Source organism: Eretmochelys imbricata, chromosome 14 (assembly GCF_965152235.1).
Source record: "Eretmochelys imbricata isolate rEreImb1 chromosome 14, rEreImb1.hap1, whole genome shotgun sequence".
NCBI lineage: Eukaryota > Metazoa > Chordata > Testudines > Cheloniidae > Eretmochelys > Eretmochelys imbricata.
In genome coordinates this window covers 45,541,793-45,565,024 of record NC_135585.1, presented here as the reverse complement: position 1 = coordinate 45,565,024, position 23,232 = coordinate 45,541,793, and the positions used below count along the sequence as shown (strand labels likewise).

The 23,232-nt window shown below is 49.2% G+C and overlaps 1 protein-coding gene across 1 annotated transcript; it reads right to left on the bottom strand.

The window, feature by feature from the left end:
• Positions 1–1,941: 1,941 nt before the first annotated feature.
• LOC144274884 (zinc finger protein RFP-like) lies at positions 1,942–13,495 on the bottom strand. Its single transcript, XM_077833977.1, has 7 exons — positions 12,978–13,495; positions 10,992–11,087; positions 9,224–9,454; positions 8,891–8,913; positions 8,059–8,174; positions 6,378–6,437; positions 1,942–2,459 (listed from the first exon to the last, which is right to left on the bottom strand). The coding sequence occupies exons 1-7, from the start codon at positions 13,392–13,394 to the stop codon at positions 1,942–1,944; spliced, it is 1,461 nt and encodes a 486-aa protein (XP_077690103.1). The 5' UTR covers positions 13,395–13,495.
• Between the last annotated feature and the right edge of the window lie 9,737 nt (positions 13,496–23,232).

The window sequence follows — 23,232 nt, the reverse complement described above, 5'->3', positions numbered from 1 at the left end:
TACAGCAGACATGGCCCTGCCCACTAGCGCCTCTCCACTCCCTAGCCCACCCACCACTTGCTTCCCCACCCCCACCCCCGGTTGACTGAGTGTCCGGTTAGCAGGGCTGACTGGAGAGTAGGAGTCGTGTTATAGGAGTAACCACATTAGCCACCTGATCTCCTAGTTCTCTAACACCTTCAGTTGGCACCTTGCAGGGGTGGGGCCCAGGCCATCAGTTGCCAGGAGACAGGGTGTCAGCCATTCTCCGTGCAGACAGCATCACACCTGCCTAGGGCTCTGCAAAAATCACACACCCTTATCCCACCACCTAGATACTTAAGAAATGCATAGGGGAAACTGAGGCACCCACACATTATTCAGAGAAAACATTAAGAACTTTCCCACTTTGTCACACTGGAGGAGGGGCAGCTCAGTGCAGAGAGAGACAAAGAGAATGGGCTAGAAGGCAGGTACCTGCTCTATGTGGGCAGGGGCGGTGGGGTGGGATCCTGTTTACCTCCTCCCCAGCCCTGCTGTGCTTGCAGTTTACTCCCAGCCCCTCCCTTGCTCCAGGGACCAACCCTAGCTCCCACCCTGCTGAGCTTTTGCCTCCGGCCCCTGCCTTGCTCCAGTCAGCAGGGACTAATCCTCCCCCCATGACCAACTGTGCTCATCTTGCCCCTGGCCCCTGCCTCACTCCAGCTGGGGACCAATCCTCCCCCCCTCCCCCATGCCCCGCTCTCAGGGTGGATAAAAATCAATGATTGATTTTTTTATTTAAATTGGATTTTATTGATAAAATGCTTTTTGAGGAAAAAAAAAACCTATCTAAAGATAGTTTTAATTAAGATATCTTTGAGCCATAATGTATCTCATCATGGAATAGGGATTATAAATCCTAATTCTATCGTATGAGTACATTATTCATGTAATGTTTAAGAAAAGTTGTGTAAATGAGTTCTAATAGTTCAAGGATTAGGGACCCAAATGTATGGGGTTCCACAGGCTTCTGTATAGATTATTTAGGTTAATCTTTCTATCTACCCAATGGGACTCAGTGCTCAGTCTAGAAGATACCATCAGAGATGCTTAGTTTTGCAGTTCTCAAAGTGTGGATTTGTGTCTCCAGAGGTAACATGCTTGTTAACAGCAAAAATGTTTTAAAATAAATAAATAATATATAGAGGTAAGAAATAACAGACCTCAACTCTATTGTCCCTCTGCAAATTTGTGTACACACAGTCAATCCCTTACCGCTCTCTAAAAGTGAAAAGTTTAAAAAAGTTCAATGAATTGACCATTGTTGGGGGCGGAATAGATCTGGACCAGGACAAGAAGGCTGGAGATAAATGTGAGAAGTGAGGGATATATGCTTTTTTGTTAAAATATTATATGTTTTCTGTTGAAGAAAAAAAATCCAGAATACTTAATGTTGTTCTTTTAGTTAAATAAAATAATTTAAATGTCTGTCTGGTGATGTCCTCCTCCTAATACAACCTTGCAAGAAAATTCTCCAAATATTAATGATTAACCTGTTGAACGGGAGGTAGTTCACCTCCCAGTGACTTCACAAATATCTGCTTCAATTACCTTTGGAAAATGAAATAACCAAACAATCATTTATTGTCTGATATAGCTGTAAAACTCACCTGAAAAGTTTTCAAAATAAATCACTGTTTACAAATGTATAGTGCGTGCCTTCTAAAAATGAAACCTGCATCTATCTCTGAGTTGTGAAGAATATGTATTAAGGTTGTAACAACCAACAAGAATGTACTTTTATGTAGAAACCATGATTAAATTGAGTCTTCCTGAGAGGTGATTTAAATCATGATTTAAATCAAATCCACCTTGCCCGCTATGCTCTTGCCCCTGGCCCTTTCATTCCCCAGGGGGCCCCACAAATAGGTTTGGTGCCGGCACAAAAAGTCAAGCCGGCCCTGCCCACCCCACCCCATCTCAGGAACACAATCTGAGCTGGGTGTCTGGGTCCCAGACCTGTAGCCAGGGTCGGATTCTCTCCCGATTGAATGAGGCTGGGGGGAAAGTGAAGATTGGGGCCCCATCACCAGCATCGATAAATATCACCTGCCCCCGGTCACAGTCCAGACAAACCCGGATCCTGCTGGGGACCCGGCTCAGGGGCAGGGGGGTCACAGGGGAGGTGAGAGCCCGGAACTGACCCCACCACCGCCGCACAGCCCAGATCCCCTCCTCAGGGCTACAGCTGATCCCTCCCTTCCTCCTCACAGATTCCCTGGCCACCCCCACGGCCCAGAATCGCCCATCCCCCACCTCCACCTCCCAGCAATGTCTCCCTGAGGTGAATCCCTCACAGCCCAGCACACAGGGATCAGAGTCAAATCTTCCAGGGTTTTTGGGCAGATGCTGGCGTGTGTCTCCCCATCTCACACTTTTCCGATCCTCAGACAGGATGAGGATGGGATGAGCCGTGTCAGGATCCAGAGTCACATTCACTGGGGAGAGAGAATCAGAGTGTTAGGGGCAGAGCTCAGCCCTGGGGGAGGCTGGGACCATTTCTCACTCTCCCCAGCAGCCCCGTTCTGGTTGGGACAGGCCTGGATCCCAGGGAGCTGCCTCTGTCCTGGGCACCTGAGATTGAGCAGAGATGTCACTGCAGTTCTTCAGCCTGTTTAATAGGAGCCACTTTATTGGTTTCTCATTTCCTTGCAGGGGTCCCCTGCTGGGGCTGCTCCACTCCCAGCATCAGAGACACAGCCAGGAAGGTGTCAAGAAGGTTTTAGCGAGAAAGGAGCAGAGGAGGCAGGTACCAGGCCAGCTATAAACCCCACAGCAGAGGGAAACTATAAACCCCTAATGCAGCCTCCACTCCCAGGCCAGGGAACAGAGAGGAAGGTGCAGCACTGGGGAAGAGCCGCTTAACACCAGTGAGTAGGAGGTGGCATTGGGTGGGGGAGCCCCATCCCCAGCCCAGAGAGAAGGGAGGAGCTGACAGCCTCGGAGGGAGAGCGTCTCCCCAGTGCAGGAAGCAGTGAGCAGCTCCAATGGGAGAGCCCTGCCCTGCCCAGAGGAAAGGCAGGATGTTGGAGAAGAGCGATGGGGAGACCTCTTGCACCAGGGTAGAGCAGAGGGATGTGTCAGCCCACAGGGCAAAGAGCTCCGTTCAGGTGCTGCTCCGTGCCACTGTTTCTATTCATCTGTTTGGGCATGAACGCAGCATCAAAGTCAGTGTCACGAGTGTTTGTGTGACTTCAAGCATGTGATCTCCTCCCTGTTTAATGTGTTTATTTATGGGGCTGTGTGTGTCATGGGCTGTGTGTGTCATGTGTTGATTGGTAACTTTAGCTACAATCCCATGAAGAAAAGGAGTACTTGTGGCACCTTAGAGACTAACCAATTTATTTGAGCATGAGCTTTCGTGAGCTACAGCTCACTTCATCGGATGCATACCGTGGAAACTGCAGCAGACTTTATATACACACAGAGAATATGAAACAATACCTCCTCCCACCCCACTGTCCTGCTGGTAATAGCTTATCTAAAGTGATCATCAGGTTAGGCCATTTCCAGCACAAATCCAGGTTTTCTCACCCTCCACCCCCCCACACAAATTCACTCTCCTGCTGGTGATAGCCCATCCAAAGTGACAACTCTTTACACAATGTGCATGATAATCAAGTTAGGCCATTTCCTGCACAAATCCAGGTTCTCTCACTCCCTCACCCCCCTCCAAAAACCCACCCCCATACACACACAAACTCACTCTCCTGCTGGTAATAGCTCATCCAAACTGACCACTCTCCAAGTTTAAATCCAAGTTAAACCAGAACATCTGGGGGGGGGGAGTAGGAAAAAACAAGAGGAAATAGGCTACCTTGCATAATGACTTAGCCACTCCCAGTCTCTATTTAAGCCTAAATTAATAGTATCCAATTTGCAAATGAATTCCAATTCAGCAGTTTCTCGCTGGAGTCTGGATTGGAAGTTTTTTTGTTTTAAGATAGCGACCTTCATGTCTGTGATTGCGTGACCAGAGAGATTGAAGTGTTCTCCGACTGGTTTATGAATGTTATAATTCTTGACATCTGATTTGTGTCCATTTATTCTTTTACGTAGAGACTGTCCAGTTTGACCAATGTACATGGCAGAGGGGCATTGCTGGCACATGATGGCATATATCACATTGGTGGATGTGCAGGTGAACGAGCCTCTGATAGTGTGGCTGATGTTATTAGGCCCTGTGATGGTGTCCCCTGAATAGATATGTGGGCACAGTTGGCAACGGGCTTTGTTGCAAGGATAAGTTCCTGGGTTAGTGGTTCTGTTGTGTGGTATGTGGTTGTTGGTGAGTATTTGCTTCAGGTTGCGGGGCTGTCTGTAGGCAAGGACTGGCCTGTCTCCCAAGATTTGTGAGAGTGTTGGGTCATCCTTTAGGATAGGTTGTAGATCCTTAATAATGCGTTGGAGGGGTTTTAGTTGGGGGCTGAAGGTGACGGCTAGTGGCGTTCTGTTATTTTCTTTGTTAGGCCTGTCCTGTAGTAGGTAACTTCTGGGAACTCTTCTGGCTCTATCAATCTGTTTCTTTACTTCCGCAGGTGGGTATTGTAGTTGTAAGAAAGCTTGACAGAGATCTTGTAGGTGTTTGTCTCTGTCTGAGGGGTTGGAGCAAATGCGGTTGTATCGCAGAGCTTGGCTGTAGACGATGGATCGTGTGGTGTGGTCAGGGTGAAAGCTGGAGGCATGCAGGTAGGAATAGCGGTCAGTAGGTTTCCAGTATAGGGTGGTGTTTATGTGACCATTGTTTATTAGCACTGTAGTGTCCAGGAAGTGGATCTCTTGTGTGGACTGGACCAGGCTGAGGTTGGTGGTGGGATGGAAATTGTTGAAATCATGGTGGAATTCCTCAAGGGCTTCTTTTCCATGGGTCCAGATGATGAAGATGTCATCAATATAGCGCAAGTAGAGTAGGGGCTTTAGGGGACGAGAGCTGAGGAAGCGTTGTTCTAAATCAGCCATAAAAATGTTGGCATACTGTGGGGCCATGCGGGTACCCATAGCAGTGCCGCTGATCTGAAGGTATACATTGTCCCCAAATGTGAAATAGTTATGGGTAAGGACAAAGTCACAAAGTTCAGCCACCAGGTTAGCCGTGACATTATCGGGGATAGTGTTCCTGACGGCTTGTAGTCCATCTTTGTGTGAAATGTTGGTGTAGAGGGCTTCTACATCCATAGTGGCCAGGATGGTGTTATCAGGAAGATCACCGATGGATTGAAGTTTCCTCAGGAAGTCAGTCCCGCAACCTGAAGCAAATACTCACCAACAACCACATACCACACAACAGAACCACTAACCCAGGAACTTATCCTTGCAACAAAGCCCGTTGCCAATTGTGCCCACATATCTATTCAGGGGACACCATCACAGGGCCTAATAACATCAGCCACACTATCAGAGGCTCGTTCACCTGCACATCCACCAATGTGATATATGCCATCATGTGCCAGCAATGCCCCTCTGCCATGTACATTGGTCAAACTGGACAGTCTCTACGTAAAAGAATAAATGGACACAAATCAGATGTCAAGAATTATAACATTCATAAACCAGTCGGAGAACACTTCAATCTCTCTGGTCACGCAATCACAGACATGAAGGTCGCTATCTTAAAACAAAAAAACTTCCAATCCAGACTCCAGCGAGAAACTGCTGAATTGGAATTCATTTGCAAATTTGATACTATTAATTTAGGCTTAAATAGAGACTGGGAGTGGCTAAGTCATTATGCAAGGTAGCCTATTTCCTCTTGTTTTTTCCTACTCCCCCCCCCCCCAGATGTTCTGGTTTAACTTGGATTTAAACTTGGAGAGTGGTCAGTTTGGATGAGCTATTACCAGCAGGAGGGTGAGTTTGTGTGTGTATGGGGGTGGGTTTTTGGAGGGGGGTGAGGGAGTGAGAGAACCTGGATTTGTGCAGGAAATGGCCCAACTTGATTGTCATGCACATTGTGTAAAGAGTTGTCACTTTGGATGGGCTATCACCAGCAGGAGAGTGAATTTGTGTGGGGGGGTGGAGGGTGAGAAAACCTGGATTTGTGCTGGAAATGGCCTAACCTGATGATCACTTTAGATAAGCTATTACCAGCAGGACAGTGGGGTGGGAGGAGGTATTGTTTCATATTCTCTATGTATATATAAAGTCTGCTGCAGTTTCCATGGTATGCATCCGATGAAGTGAGCTGTAGCTCACGAAAGCTCATGCTCAAATAAATTGGTTAGTCTCTAAGGTGCCACAAGTACTCCTTTTCTTTTTGCGAATGCAGACTAAAACATGGCTGTCACTCTGAATCCCATGAAGATGTTTTCACTGGAATTTTCTCATAATTTAAAGACAATCTCCACCTGCAAACTCACCCTGTCTGTGTGCTCCGAGGGGTTCCCCTCTTGGTGTCTCCAGTGCAGACAGCAGAGTGTCTGGTGGTGGAAAGGAGAAAAGAGACGAGATTTCAGGCTTTCATATTTATGACAGCATCCCCACTCTGAACTCCTAGACAGTTTTCATCATGACAGAGAAACAGATAGAGAGGCCCAGAGACACACTCACATATTTAATATAAACTAATCTGAAACCTTCTCTTTCCTCTCTCATTCAGGTATCTCTCAGCAATGGAACCAACATCCTTGCAGCCTCACAACCATCCCAAGACACATAATCCATAAAACAGATTTACTTTCTCCTCATCAACCCCTCCCACCCTTCAGATTCCAGCTGGTTTGCTTGCTGCCTTTTGTCGTAACCTAGACCCAGATCATGCAAAGACTTTGGCATAAAAGTAACTTTATCCACTTTGGTCCCTTTGACACTAACAGGATGTTGAGAGTTTGCAAAATCCTGGTTCTAATTGTGAGCTGTTGGGTCTGTTTACTCAGCATTTATACTGACTGACTTGGCTTTGGCCTGATTAGCAGTTTGCTTGACATAAGAAGGTCACTTAAGGCAACAATTCCCTTATCAAGTGATGTGTTCCTAAGTTACTGTGTGGTCCAAATTCCTCTTTGTCCCACATAATATGCTTAAGGAGAACAGACACCCAAAATGTACTACCCAGAGCGATAAGCAAAGTCCAAAAATTCCTATGTGGAGGAAAGAGTCAAAGTGAGCTATGCATAATTAGCGGTAATAAACCAATGAGAAAAGAGAATAACATGAATATATCTTGGAGCGCAAAGCCCTGCCAATAAAAAAGTTCATGCATGAGAATTGTGTGAGTTATATAAGATATGAATATTAAATAACACTCAAAGGTGATTGGAAAAGAACTAATAAATATGTAATTTGGATGTGTATAATTGTAAGGGATAGTCAGAGCTTCATAGGAGAAATCCCCTGTGGCCCGCCTATGCCCCAGGAGAAGGGAACTGGACAACACTTCTTTCTATATGCGATGGCAAGTAGCAAATATCCCAAGGGCTGGTGATGGGGCAGTAGTTTGGGAGGGCTCTGAGTTATAGAGATTTCTTTGCCGGGTGTGTCTGGCTGTTGGGTCTTGCTAAAATGCTCAGTGTCCAACTGACCACCATATTTGGGGTCGGGAAGGAATTTTTCCTGATGTCAGATTGGCAGAGAGCATGGGGGTTTTTCGCCTTCCACTGCGGTGTGGGGCATGGATCGTTAGCAGATATTAAACTAGAATAAATGGTGCATTCTCTGTATCTTGAAGTTGTTAAACCATGATTTGAGGACTTCAGTAACTCAGGCAAAGGTTAGGGGTCAAGTGTAGGAGTGGGTGGGCGAAGTTCTGAGGCCTGCAATGAGCAGGAGGTCAGACTAGATGATCATCATGGTCCCTTCTGGCCTTAAAGTCTATGAGTAATTTCTTACTTTAACAGTAATTATCATTGCAAGGCAGGCTTTTCGTAGAAATAAAGGTATGAATTAATCAACCTGAGTGTCTTGCACCCAAAGTGTGTGGCATTCTCACCCAACAATTAAATAGATACATCATCTAATTCTGAACCAATTGGCCAGAGCCATTCTCCTCCCCCAGTCTCAGAGGCTCATCCTAATTTCCCCTCCTAGATCCCTTCTCGGTACCTTTGAACTTCCTCAAAGTCTCCATTACAGCAATAGTTTTCTGGGAGAAACCACTGAGTCTCACTTCCAGTTCAGTAGAAATCTCCATTGCCTGCTGGAACTTCCCCTTCTCACATCTAGACAGAAACAATGTCACATGGTTTTATTTCATGTAGTGACTCATAAGTTCTGACTATTGAGTCGCTGCTCTAATGGGCCTGGAGTTACAATTCATCTACATCTCCCAGCCTTGGAGCAGGTGCAACACAGCCAATGGCCATGAAACATTTCCACTTAAGGTCCCATTAATATTCTTCAGCTCTCGCCTGGAGAGACCAGCTCTGGAGATAAGAAGGGAATTGAGTCTCCATGCCAATTCACTCCTTGGCCTCCATGCTCTGAGGGACAGGAGGTTCCCATGCAAAGTGCTGTAGAAATCTGTCCACTAGGAACTACACTGAGACACCAACTCCCCCTTCCCCAGCTCATTCCATACAGATATCAGGAGGGAAAATCTCGTGACCATTGCTGCCCTGGGCTGAATGGTGACCAGTGCCCCAGCAGTGACAGGCCCATATTCCATCCCCACAATCCTGAGGCAGCCAGTCCCCCAGGGATGTGACATCGCTAGGAAATACTTGAGGTCAGACTTTCCCACTGAATGGAGAACTCCCGAGTCTTCTATAAAAGGGTGAGAACCTGAGGATGAAGTTGGTCAGAGAGATTTGTATTCAAAATATGACCTTTCCTCACACATTTGGCTGCAGAGCCCTGTGGAGATGTGGCTCAGAGCTTGGAGCTGGTTATTCTCAGTATTGTGAAGTGTGAGGGGGAGTGAGGGAGAGCCACGTACCTGCTCAAGATGCTTCTGACATCCTAGAGGAGAGAGAGAAAAGAATCTCAGTCCCATCTGACACACACAGGGGATCCTAGGGAAGGGATTTAGCAAGTACGGGGAAAAGAGCCCCTGCCCCGACCCAGAGCCATGAATTAGCTGAGCTAATCGGGCTTTTCCATCTCTAATATCTCTGTGTCTGTAACTCTGTAAAGAACAATAGTCATTCACACGTCAGGAATGCACACGCCAAGTTACACCGAGATCTCTGACTGCTGGACCCCATTGCTTATGATCAGGAGCCCTCCCTTCCCTGTGTGGGGATCTGGGATGTTTCTCACTCAGTCTCACCTGCAGGAATTCACTCGCTGGCTTCTGACCCTTCCCCTCCATCTCACTGATCAGATCACTGAGATGGGAAATCTGCTTGGAAAGCTTACTGACATTTTCATTCTGTATCTTCAAAATCTCCTCATCCAGCTTGTCCAGCTGGGCCAGCAGGAGTCGTTCTTGTTCCTCCAGGAACCACCGCAGTTTCTGAAATTCAGACACAATCTTCTGCCTCTTTGTTTCTGTCTGTTTCTAGAATAAATAAGGAAAGGGCTGGTCAGGAACATGGATGAAGCCTGAGGGCCTTTCATACAGTCTTACAAGAGAGAGTTTCTTTACAATCACTAAGGCATCGGTGTAGGGACCAGGACATGAGCCATCAGGCCTATTGCTCAGAGCTGCAGTTGGAAGTCAGGAACTACAGCCAAAGTCAGACCTGAGTCAAAGTCAGGATCTCACCAAGGGCTGAGGATGGAGTCAAGACCAGGAGTCATGCCAAAGCCTGAGCCAGAATCAGTGTCTGGAGTCACACGGGGGATCAGGACTGGAGTCGGAGTCAGGCACCCTCGCGAAGGGTCAAGCTGGAGTCAGATAGCAGTACTGCAGGTCAGGAACAATGCCAGGGCAAAGCTAGAGTTCAGGGCTAGTCCAGCAGCAGATCAGGAGTTCACTCAGTTGTTTGGACAACTTTCCATGACTCCTGCTGGCGTAATTCATGCATCCAAACGTCTGCTCCAATCAGGAGCTTCGTAGGCAGATCTTCTGGTGGGCCAGAGTTCCACTAGCCCCTCCCCTGCTGGCTCTGGAGAGCGGTCGGGTTGTGGTGATCATCTGGGACCTGTGGACTGGGGTTCAAAATCGGGGGTTCAAAATCTTTCACATCGTGGCACTGGACACTACATTCTCATCACACAGGAGAGGATTTTCTTACAGCTTCCCATTTGGCCCCAATGTCTCTTAAAGGGATGTCTCCATATCTGATGTGGTTTGGACACTGTGTCCGATGGCCTCAGAGGGTACATCTACACAGCAGCTGGCCTCCAAGCCCAGGGCAACACTCAGGCTCTTGCAGCTCATGCTACCGCACCAACAACAGCTGTGTAGACATTGGGCCTCCGGCTGGAGTGCAGTGTGGGAGAAGTTTTGTAAATGTCACAAGGAACAGTAATTACCTCATTAATTAAAACACATCTTAGATGCTGCAGAAGATGCTGTTGTCTTTCTCCGGGGAGAGAACATTTGTGATACACACACTTGTGTACACACACACACACACACACGCACACACTTAGAGTATCCCATGATCATGGAGAAACACACACAAGACCACATTCACCAAGGCCACAGAGAAATTGACCAACAAACAACCCTCCCATCTCCATGTCCCGGCAGGTGAAGAATTGAAGGGTTCATGCAGGGTTCATGCACTAGGAAACATTCAGGGCACACCCTGAATGTTGTGTAGGAGCAGTGCACACACTGCTCCTTCCAAGGACATGAACCATGGGAAGTCGCCCAGAGGACATGAACCGTGGGAAGCCTCCCCAGACTGGGCTCAAGGCCCGAAAGCAAGGAATGTAGTAGATAGAAGCTGGTAAATAAGAATATTAATCAAAGTCATATTATTCCTTTTGCTGTTTTCCTTTTGCTGTTGGAGTATGTAATGTGCATGAGTAGAAGGAGAATAAAAGAGAGGGTGGAAAGCCGACACGGCAGACCAGCCTGCTTGCTTGCTAAAAGCTTTGTTTGTCTTGCATTTGAACCACAACAAAGAATAACTGGTACCTACCAGATACTCCTGGCCTCTCTTCTCTCCAGCCTCTTTAAATCCCAGCAGCATTTCTCTCTCTTCCCTCAGAGTCTGCAAAGGGGCCTGGATTTTGTCCTGACAAACAGAAATGATTTGGTGGGTTCATTTTGAGGCTGACTGTCCGTTTGTAGGGGGCGTTTTTCCACCTAAAATGCAAGATATGTCCGTCTTCCTAGCTAGACTAGGTGGGGGAGGTAACATCTTCTATTGGCCGAACTCCTGTTGGTGAGAGAGGCAAGCCTTCGAGCTTACACAGAGCTCAGCTCTGGGGAACATACTCTTTCCTAGACCTGAGCTCTGCCAAGCTCGAAGGCTTGTCATTCACTCACAGAAGCTGGCCATGAGTGGATATTACTTCACCTACCTTGTCTTTCTAATATCCCGGGACCAACATGGTTACAACAACACTGTGTACAACAGTGGGTTCTTCTAGATGTAGAACATCAGCGACACCAAGGAAATGAAACTTTATTTGTGGAAACTGGGAGTGTTTTATATTCAGAGTTGAGTTATTACGTCCACTTTTGCCATCAATTTAAACCGGCAGGAAACTGGTGTCACATGGTGGTAAATCTATAAAGCTGTTTTTGAGCAGATTTAAGAAACAGTGATATCAATCCCAGAAGCCTCTGGGGCAGCCATATAAGCTGGGATGCTCAAAGGAACCCAACTCCATTGGCTTTCAGCCCTGAAGCCTGGGGATTGGATTGGTTGGACAGCACTGATCTAAGGCCTAGGGCAAACCCCATTAGATGTGTTGATTTGTGTTAGGAACAGCTGGGGTTGCTCTAGTGCTGTCCTAGCCCCTTTCCCTGGCAATGGCCTCTGAGTAGCTACCCCACCGTCCGCAGCAAAGGTCCCGGAAGCGGTGGATTCTGAGAGATTTGCATAAGCTGCAGCATGGGACTAACAGAACCACGCTGGCTAGTCCTTGCCCACATACACAACAGAACAGGTCAGACTGACACCGGTCAGCTCCAGCCTGGGGTTAGTTTTGCTGCAACCCAGTGTAATCCCAGTGGTACTTGGCATGGACCTGAGCTGTTTGGAGCCCTTTTGTGTGTGGACTGAAAGTGCTCGGGGTCCACATGGTGTTTAGCCCAGTGATCTGCTTTAGTGCAGGCTGGCAGCATCTGAGTTTTACCCCTCATGGAGCAACACGGGAGTTCAGAATCCCAGGGAGAAACCTCCTCTCGCTGCTGGGCCTGGGGCCTTTATCAAGGAGTCTTTCCCTGCTAATGGCCGCACTTCATCACTGCTCAGTGCTGCTGAGGGAGGCACTGTAGCCTAGTGGTTAGGACGCTGGACTGGGCCTTGGAAAAGCGGGATTTATACCCAGCTCTGCCACTGACTCACTGAGTGATCTTGGACAAGGCACTTCCCCTCACTCTGCCTCGGTTTCCCCTCCCACCCTTTGTCTCTCTTGTCCAGTTAGACTGTAAATGGCTCGGGGCAGGGATTGTCCCGCACTGGGGTTTGTGCAGGGACTCCCACAATCGAGGTCAGCGCTCATCTGGGGTCTGTAGGGGCTGATGGGATGCAAATAACAATAATAAACTCTGTGATAAATCAGTAATAACAGCCACAGCTTGTAACTCCCGCTTCTCCAGCTTGAATGCAGCACTGTCACATAGACCGACCGGCAGCTCTTGTGAGTCAAACCTCACTGATCATTTAACAGCTTCCAGGCTACAGAAAGTTCCCTTAGTTCACTGGTGGGAGCCGGGTTTGAAAAGATTCAGCTGCTTAAAGAAAACTTTCCCACATCAGACAAATTTAAAATCCTCCTTTGTTGCCTTTCTCGTCAGGCTGGAGTCTCATTAATTTGTACAGCCTCTTTCATGCAGTGAAGGCTACACACAGCTGAATAACATAGTTACACCTGTTTCGGGCAACTTGTGATGCCAGTAATCTGTAATTAAAAGCCTAAGTTATTACCCATTAGACTGGATAGCAACTCGGTACCTTGTACTCCTGGGCAGCTTCCTGTATGGGAACCACCGTGTGAGCGCGGTGAGCCCGGGACTCTCTGCAGATCACACAGATGGGGGTTTGATCCTCTTCACAGAACAGTTTCAAAGCCTCCTGGTGTTCCCCACACACCCCGTCCCCTCTTGCTCCTTTCGCTGCCTGTAAACTCAGCCGTTTGGCGATTTCTACAACATTTGCCAGCTGCCTGTTGGGCCTGAGGTTTCTCTGTTGCACAGTTTCTCTGCACTGAGGGCAGGAGGCGGCTGTATCGGATCCCACCCAGCACTGGGCGATGCAGTCTCGGCAGAAATTGTGCCCACACTCCAGAGTGACAGGTTCTCTGAAATACTCCAGACAGACGGGACATGTCGCTTCCTCCTGGAGACTTTTCACGGGGTTCTCTGCAGCCATGGCTCCTTCTGGGCAGTGTAACAGGGTAACTTATGTTTCAATTTCCTGAGTTCACACTATGCCTCACCTGCAGCAACAACTGGGTGTTTCCCTTCCTGGAACTGACTCGTGCTGTTGGCTAAGCAGGAATGAGCCCATTGTGAATTTCAGCCCTGGAGGCTTTAGTGAAAAATGTGCCACTAGGGCTTTGATCCTGCAATCAGTCCTCTAGCTTGTGTGGGACTTGACAGGGGCATCCGTGATGCTGAGCCTGCAGAAGCAGGGGAAAAGATCTTACTCTTCATCAAAAAAGATAAAGGAGAATGATTGTTTTTATATTTAGGTTCTTAGACCTTAGCTGGAGAACTCAGGCCAGAAAACATAAACTGTTCCTTTTGTTTCTGAGGGACGAGGTTTCACTCTGGTCACGTTCTCAACCTTTTCTACTCTGCCATGTGACCAAGAAGCTTCCCATTTTATTCAAACGGGAGCTGAGATTCTCATGGTATCACAGGATTCTAGGAGCTGGGGATTTTTAGGAAACACACCGAGTACTGAAAGACTCGAGATGAAATCATGAGAATTTGTGGCAACCCCAGAGTGATTTGATGTGGAAAAGAAATGGCTCTATTTCTGACTATTGAAGGTCCTTCTCTGCCTCCCATCCCTGTACCATATGTTTAGCCTCACAAGACTGCTGTGAGGTGGGGAAGTGCTGTGACCCCATTTCAAAGAGAGGAACACCCGGCGCAGAGCAGAGAAGTGACTGCCTGAAGCCGCGCAGGAAGACTGTTATAGAGCAGGGAATTGAACCTGGGTCTTCCAAGTGAAGAGTTAAACCACCGGACCAGACTTTCTGTCTGCGTTAGGAGCCTGGGAAAGGAGGTGTCACGGTGTATGGAAACCCCATCCCCTTTTGGGGCAGGGTGTGGTTGTGATGCTACCCAACTATCCCAACTATCTGTTACAATCTACCCAACTATCCCTAGGCTGAGAGCTGCATGACCAGTGGCCGGGGGAGGTGACTGCCGGGATAGGGGGCCCTGAGCCCTCCCTGCTCCCCCGGGTCCTGGCCCAGGGCCCAGTCAGCGGTGAGTGCGGTCACCCCCCAGTCAGCAGGGGTCCCACCGCAACATGCTGACCTTCCTTGGGTGGGAGATACCACTCGCGCCACCTCCCTGGGCCACTTCCTACCGTGTCCCCTGAAGCCGGCGTCCGTATGTCATTGGGGTCTCTGAGCTCTTCAGTGAGGCTAGCTCCCTAGGCTTCCGAGTCCACTCCTGGGCAGGATCCTCGGTGGTCAGCCTGGGCACATGCCCAGCATGGTCTGAGGGGTGAGACTTCCACCATCCATAGTGTTGGGTTAACTCTTTCTTGCCTAGTGGGGGGTATGCACACCCCATCACAGGAGGATAAAGACAAAGATACACGCAGGGAAAATACATCAACAAAGTTTGTCTAATAAACCTCTCACTGACCCTCCCACAATCACTGGGCCAGCCCTGTGCAGAGTCAGGGGATCACAGTGGACAGGAATCGAGTACATGGTGAGATTGAAAATAGATGATTTTCTCAGGCCTGCTCTAGAATACTCAGGCTGCCTCTGAATGCAGTCACAGTCTGTGTTCAGGGCCCAGCTGACCACAGCCCTTCCCCTCTCCTGGTCTGTTTGTGTTCCCAAGAGAAACTTCTCCACCTGTGACCGCTGCTTCTAATCAGATCCCTTGGGAGGACCAGATGAGAAACAAACATCTCTCCCTCGCCCACAATCTCTGCCAGTCCCTGCTCCTCATCTGGTGGGGAAATACAGTAAAAAAGAGTCTGTTTGGATTCTAAGCTGGTGACATTGCTTCCTCCCCAGCAGCTCCCCCAGCTGGTTGGCTCAAGTTTAATAACCGAAACCCCACCTATGTGGGCAGTGGCTGAAGGTCCCTGTGTGGCTGTTCAGGGCCCTGTGGGGAATGTGCTAAGATCTTGGCCTGGTCCCTAGCAGGGCAGGTCTCCCTGTCACACATAAACCTAACCAGCAACTTCTGCGCTGATTGGCCCCTTTGTCAGCGGTCGCAGGGGAGAAACCAAGGGCTCAATGAAGTGAGGAGCTCTTCTCGCCCCCAGGCAGGGGTGGCAGGGTTGTATAATTTTTGGTGAGGCCCAGAACGGGTCGAGTTTCCTTCCCCGCCCCCACCCGCCTAAGGCTCTGGGAGGGAGTTTGGGTACTCGGTGTGGGCACGGGGCTGGGACAAAGAGTTGGGGTGTGGGGCTGGGCCATGGATGAGGAGTTTGGGGTGCAGCAGACAGGCTGCCCCAGGGCTGGAGGCCAGAGAGGACTCCCCACAGCCCTCTTCCCACCAACAGCAGTGAGCTCTGGGAAACGGTCCCCCTCCTCTCCCTTCCTGGCACGACACTCACCCAAGCCCCCCCAGACTGCTGCTCAGGAGGTCCAGCCAGGATAAGCCCCCCACCCAGAGTCAACTTGGAATCACCTGCCGGGCGGATGGAGCTGCCATGCACCTTCTCCCTCCACAGGTGTAGCAGCCACCTAGCCTGGCCCTGGCGCTGCTCCCTTGTAGCCAGCAGCAGCAGTGGCCGGCCAGGGAGCGCAGCCTGGAGCTGCAGGGGGCAAGCACCCGCTGCCCGGGGCAGGCAGTGACGCTCGGGGGAAGCGCGCAGGGATGGCAGGTAGGGCCGGGGGGAGAGACCTGGCCCCGAATGAGGGTGAAGCCGCCCTGCCCCGGCCCTGAATTTGCTGGAGCCCGGGCACCACAGGCCCCAATAACTCGGCACCCCTGCCCCCAGGCCAGGCTGGGGCCTTTTGGCTGAGGGCAGCATATGTGAGGGCAGCTGGCATTGGGTCTCCTGCGTTGCCCAGGTAAACAGAGAACTGCAGACCCCAAGGGGCTCAGGCAGCAGCTGCAGGGGAGGGCGGGGTGCATCTGGGAGGCTGGAAGAAGCCATCTGAGAAGAGGAAATTCAAGTGTGGTGGAGAAGCCGTGATAGCTACTGAAGCTTCTGGGGATGTAGCCAGTTCCCTGGAAACGACGTGGCAGGAACTGAACAACGTGGCTCACGGAGATCGTGTAGCAACTGAGGTGAGTAAAGCGGAGCCACACCTGTGACTACCCCAGCCTAGCCGTTCTCTGGCTGAAGGATTTTCTTTAAGGGGAAGGAAATCACTGCTGCTCTGTTGCTGCTGAATGTATTTCTTCAGATGTGTAGCGAGCCATCAAACACGTTCACCCTGCTGCTGGGTCAGGTACCTGGATCTTTCTCTCCGTATTTCAAAGCAGAGCAGAGTTATAATAGTAATAAAAAAAATCAGAAATGGCAGGGTACAGTATATAACTCCTCTGACTGTAGGGTGCAGAGTGCCCAGCTGGTTAGGGAAGTACCACAGCAGCATGGGGTAATTTTGTAAATTTGTAGCGTAGAGCTGCCCTGAGATAGGCAGTTGGGGACGGCCCCTTTGCACCTTTCTGAGTAAATGGTGGCTCTGTTGATGGGTGTCAGATCTTATGTCACTCCACAAATGTAGGATAAAGATTAATACAAAGTCTAGGTGTTATACCAATAAATTAAAAACCAGCAGGATCTTATTAAAGGGAAAAAGGCAAAATACCACATTTATTGTGAATACAGAAAGAATCATAGTAAGCAGTTAGTTATCACTATAACATTCCATTCAATCTCATATTTATTCACACATTCATTCATACAAACACACACACACAGAGGTTCTGCAAGGTTGTTATCATAGTTACCAGCCTTAGAGTTGCTCATGCCAAGCCACTGGCCAGGTGGCCTGGACATGAGGAGGTGAGGAGGAAGCAAGGCCTTGTCAGATGCTCATCTGAAGCTCCTGGAAGTTGGTTTGCAGAATCAGACCCCAAAGTTCTCACTTTTTAGAGTCTATTTTTATAGGAATTTCTTCCTATGCCAGTCTATGGGAATTGCTTCATCATGCTGTTGCTGAATCAATCAGCAGATAGCACATTCCTGACGGCTCCGTGCTGCTAGATGTTATCTTGTTCTTTGGTTCTCCCATTCTTGAGGCTGTTGGGTGGATTCCAGTCTGCCCTCTGGGGGTCCTCTGGTTATTTCCACTTGACGCCTTCTTCAGCCGATGGACACTGCATTCTTAGGCTGGCACCTCCCTGATCATTCAGTTATTATCCACACCAAGCATCCATCCACATACATCCTCTATTTCTATTTTAATCACAATTGTTAATACAACAAAAGGGCGGGGAGTCTCTGGGTGCTGTTTCTGTTGTTACAGAGTATTGCTTTGAGTCTCTCTCTCTGTGAATTGCTTTGAGAACAGACTCTGTCTTAGAATGTACTAACACAGTTAGCAGCTTGCAAGTTTCACACATAGAGGGAGAGAAACAGTACCAAAAACCAAGAGACCTCTTAATTAGTAATACCCTGGAATTTAAACTATGGGGAATCAAACTCATTTGTGATTTTAATACAGAACTTCTTTAATATGATCCAACATATGTGAAATGTTACTCTTTATTTAGCTTCTTTAATCAGGTGTATTTTTACACGTCCACAAAACTGGAGCCCAGCTGTGGGACTTGTCACTAAAATTTTACCGCAACATTAATCAATATATTGAAATAGCTACATAGAACCACAACTCTGCAAGGAGCTTTTCAGGATTGATGCTGCAGTGATCGATCCACCGGGGGACCCACCAAATCAACCCCCGGTCATTCTACCAGAATGAGATGAGTCAGGGGAATCGACCGGAGAGTTTCTCCTGTTGACCCAATGCGGTGTGGACCCCACGGTAAGTAGATCGAAGCTACTTAAACTTAACAACTTGCGTAGCTTAGGTTGACTTTTCCTTATGATGTAAACCTGCCCTCAGAGACAAGATCTTGTCTCCATCCCCCGTTGATACACAGATTGCTGGATTCTGCTGCTCGCCCACAACGCGTGGGCATTCTGACACCTCCTTCAGATCCTTGCTTGAAACACTGCTCTGCCAGGATGCCTACAAAAAACCTTTGCAGTGGTGAGGCAGCTGGTGTGCTGAGAGCACGGCTGATCATGCTGCCCAGGGCTGTCTCATTGTGTTCCTTGGTTCCCGCCATGTCTGTGTGATGGGCTGTACCTCTGTGTTCTCCCCTTTTGCAGGATTATGATAAAGGTTGTACAAAGTCTGCCTTGTGAGAGATCATTTGAAATGAAGGTCTGGTCTACACCACAGAGTTAGGTCAACACAAGGCAGCTTACAGTGCTGCATTGACTCAACCAATTTGGGGCGGGATGTGTGGGGGGGGAATCCCATGTCTGCCCTCAAAAGTCACAGGTGGGAAAGTAAAGGGATATAGACAAGTTTTATATGTTTCATTGACCTTAAGTAAATGCAGGCTTACAAGGAGCAGAGAGGGAACTTTCATAACCAGACCACAAGGCAAAAACATCCACAAATTTGAAGTGTTGTTCTGAAACGGACTAAAGTGGAGACACTGTCCATGAATTAAGGGGTGGAATTACAGTCTCACTTTCAGAAACATTTTATACATCTCTATCTCCATCTCCCTCTCACTTTCCCTTTCCTGTTCACTTTTCTTTCATTTCATCCAGTTTTCCACAGCGTTTTCTCTAGCACTCGTTCTCTATCGGTTTAGTTCTCTGAGGGTATGTCTACACTACCCGCCGGATCGGTGGGCAGCGATCGATCCAGCAAGGGTCGATTTATCGCATTTAGTGTAGACGCGATAAATCGACCCCCAGCGCTCTCCCGTCGACTCCTGTACTCCAATCCCGCGAGAGTCACAGGCGAAGTCGACGGGGGAGCGGCAGCAATCGACTCACCACCGTGAAGATGCCACAGTAAGTGGATCTAAGTACGTCGACTTCAGCTACGTTATTCTCGTAGCTGAACTTGTGTATCTTAGATCGATCCCCCCTCAAGTGTAGACCAGGCCTGAGTCTGCCTAACTCTTGTCTAATCCGTGTCACAGATCATTCCAACGCAGGTGCCCAGTTCTCTCTGCTGAATGTATCCCTTTCCCTCTCAGTGCCTCATGAGATTTTCCCTTCTCAGGATTGTTTCACCTTCACTCTTCTCATTTCAGTCTCCCCACTCTGTCCCTGGGCTTCTCTCCTTACTTCCATTTTACTTTATCTTCACCTTTTCCCACTTCATTTCTTCTCTCCCTTCTGGTGAAACCTGCCCAGTGCCTGACTATCCCCTCCACACAGCCACCTCTTCTTCATCCAGCTAACATCTCCACACCCCCAATTCCCCAGTCCCTGGGTCTCCGTCCCTCAGCCTCCCTGCTGGTGCAGAGCCTCCAGCTTCTCCCCAAACACTAATTAATTAATTAATTATGTGTCCCTGCCACCCCACATCTGCCTGTCCCCAGCCCAGCTGTCAATTCTCCCCCCAATCCCCATAGCACTTCTGTCCCCAGCTCAATGCTCCTATTTTGCTCTGTTTAGTTATTTGGATGCTGTAGAGTCAGATGAGTAAATTCACAGAATAAAGTTTATTTCTATCTTCTGGTCTTGGACTTTGTCACAAGGGTACTAGATCTGTACGGCTCTGCCCTGAAAGGCTAGACAGACCCACCAGCAAATGCCTTGAGGGGGCTTGAAGAAAAGCAGTTGGGTAACTCTAAGAGAAAGCTCTAAAGGCAAAGCTTGAGGAATGAGTAAATAAAATCAAAGCATCAAGCGATGCTTTCCCCTGGCCACACTATCCTCCTTCCGAAAGAAATCTGTTAGCAACCTCCAGCTGCCAGGGAAGAGAGAGAAATGTGCCTGAAGGTAGCCAGCTCACATCATCAACTGCAGTAATTTTATGTGCTGGCACCTGGCCGCACCATGGTGCTGCAGCAGCGTTTCTTTCCCAAACCAAATTATCCCTTTTTCTTTAAGTTCACATTCATAGTCTGAGTGCCTAGAAACCCGTTACACCTGCAGAGGGTAGGGTCAGGGGCACAAATCTGGAGTCATTTGGTCAAGGGGTGTGTGACATTCAGCCCCTCTCAACACGAGCTGTTTCTAAAACGCTGTGAACTAGGTGTGGAATACCAGCAAAATCCTGTCCATGGCCGGTTGAGGGTTTGAGGACTTTGATAGCTCAGCCACAGGTGAGAGGTTTATCGCAGGAGTGGGTGGGTGAGATTCTGTGGCCTGCCTTGTGCAGGAGGTCAGATTAGATGATCATAATGGTCCCTTCTGACCCTAAGGTCTATGAGTCTATGAGACTCGCCCAACACACCCTGGAGACCGCCCTGGGCTGGGAGGCAGAAAAACACAAATTAATCTAACAAATTTATTTGAGCATAAGCTTTCATGAGCTACAGCTCACTACTGTAGCTCACGAAAGCTTATGCGCAAATAAATTTGTTAGTCTCTAAGGTGCCACAAGTCCTCCTATTCTTTTTGTGAATACAGACTAACGCGGCTGCTACTCTGAAACCACAAATTAATCTGTTCTGTTGCGGCTGACCCCTGTTAATATGTCTGTGTATTTCTCAATCACTGAACCCCACGGCCTTTTGAAACAAACCTACCCGATCAGTTAGCTACACCTGCTAGAATTTTAGGCTTGGTGCGTGGCCGAGCCGCACAACACTGATATAAGGGTGAGTTGATTCAAGCTTGGAGCATGGCATAGACACCCAGCCCTGAGACTGGCTTGACCGCTGAGAGCAGGTGAGTTCAGTGCATGGAACAAGCACAGCCCTGAGCCTGGGGGCAGGGGAGGTAGCTGAGAACAGGTCGGCTCTGTGTGTGTCACAGGCACACAGCACTGCGAGCAGGCAGGGAAAGCTGACAGCCGGCCAGCTGAGCGTGCACACAGCTGGGGCATGACACGGAGGTAGCACTGACTGGGGCTGAGGAGATGCAAACATGTCTAGTATACAGCAGTGTGGGGACTGGGGTGGGAGCTGGTACACTGCGCATGGCACAGACACGCAGCGCTGACAAAAGGAGAATCAGGTGAGATTGGGGCGTCTGATGAGAATGGGCAGGCTCGGTGCATGACACAGATTGTGCCTTGGTTTCCCCATCTAAACTATGTGGGCTCTTCTAGGGTAGAGCCAACCTACCTTTGGCTTGCTTGGAGGTCAGTAAATAAGTTTGTCCTATACCGGGCTCTGGCAGGGGTTCCACAATTGCCCCCCATGAGGGGCAGACGCTGTGAGGTGCATCAGAAAGGAGGACACTGAAGGGTTGTGCTTGGCGAGATGAATTTTGGCTGATCTTCATGGGGCCTTGATTCCATGGTGGCGAGGAAGGGAAATGAAGTCGTGTTGGAACATTGTATCCTGCTGCAAAGCCGGCCTCGTAACCAGCCACATCCCCAGCAGAATTCCAGTCTCTGTGCTTTTCCCACCACGGTTAAGTTCCCTGTTCTGGACCCAGGTGCCCGCTTCTCCCTCAGTCTGTGCCCAGATCACCCTCCTGCAGCCAGGATAGACAAGGGCCTTGGAGGCTCTGTGTAACCCTTTACTACGGTGACCAGATGTCCTGATTTTATAAGGACAGTCCCGATATTTGGGGCTTTTTCTTATATAGGTACCTATTACCCTCCACCCCCTGTCCTGATTTTTCACTTGCTATCTGGTCACCCTACCCTTTACCCTGAACAGGGCAGGGGACCCCAGTGCCAGCTCCCCTCACACGCTGTCCTGGGCCACTGGCCCTCTGCCCTGACCTGGGATGAATCTCTCTAAAGGGGAGAGAGAAGCTCCATCTGCACGCTCCATTGAACTCCTGGCCTCTCTGCTGAGCCTCACGTGGAGGGGGACGACCAGTGCTGGTTACCTCGGTGTGTGATGGAGATGCCTACGCCCCAGGAACCAGGGTGAGATCCCAGCACATTCCACACAGGCCCCAGAACAGTCGCCCAATGGAACTTCAGCCACTGGCCCCGTGGACAGGATGTGGGTTACTAAACTGAAACAGACCAGCCGGAGAGAAGCATCTTTACTTGACCCCAACCCCCAGGGCTATGATGCTCACTTTGTTTGCGAATGCCCCGGAGCTGCAACAGGCGTACCAGGAGGCCAGGGAGGCAAGCAGTCGCTCTGACGCTGTGCCACGGACGTGCCGCTTTTATGAGGAGCTGCATGCTATCCTCTGCAGCACGCCTCCCCCACACCCCATGGAGACATCGGGGAGTCTGAGTCGTGGGCCGAGGAAGAGGCAGATGAGAATGGGAGACAGGCGAGCAGGGATCCATTGTTGGATTCAGGGTTTAAATTCAGCTGGAGCTGTCTGGAGCGGAGCTCTAGTCAAAATTTTCAACCGCCCTGGAGGTTTTATAGCATGTTGGAGGGGGCCATGGGAGGCTCCAGGAAATAATCGACAGGAATTTAAACCCTGATCAGATTAAACTCTGTGGCCTAATCTGCAATGGAAAGAGACGAAGAAAGAAATAACGCTGCCTTCATTCTGGGGTTTACATACCCTACCCCTGAGGTTTAAAGACGCTTTCCCCGATCACAAAGGTACGTTCTTTATTTGTGTCCAAATTTAAAAGAGAAATGTTACACTCCTAGCAAATGGCGACAGGAATGCCCCCGTCTGTCATAATGCGCTGCCCCTGGACCAGAGCATGAGGAAAGGTAGAGAGGCAGGACAACAACTGGGCTAGGTGAACCCGTCATCACAATCTGCTACTCCTGGGCCAGGAGAAGAGGAAAGGTGGAGGATGGGGAAAAAGGGACAGGTAGCACATTGTGCAAGCAGCAGTTTGTAATGTTACATTGGCCAGGAGTGGGGCAGCAGGCAGCCCTCATGACAAGGGGGATGGTGGATATGAGGGGAAGTTGCCTAGGTAGGTTAATTCAGCCCTACAAATAACCAGAGGAACCTAGAATTATCC

Bases quoted from the DNA above. Each gene is read 5' to 3' on its own strand.
- LOC144274884 (XM_077833977.1), bottom strand. From the start codon at position 13,394: ATGGCTGCAGAGAACCCCGTGAAAAGTCTCCAGGAGGAAGCGACATGT. The intron at 9,455-10,991 runs GTAGGTACCAGT...TATTTATTCTAG, and splicing joins AGAGAGGCCAGGAGTATCTG to AAACAGACAGAAACAAAGAG. The intron at 6,438-8,058 runs GTACCGAGAAGG...TTCCACCACCAG, and splicing joins GACTTTGAGGAAGTTCAAAG to ACACTCTGCTGTCTGCACTG.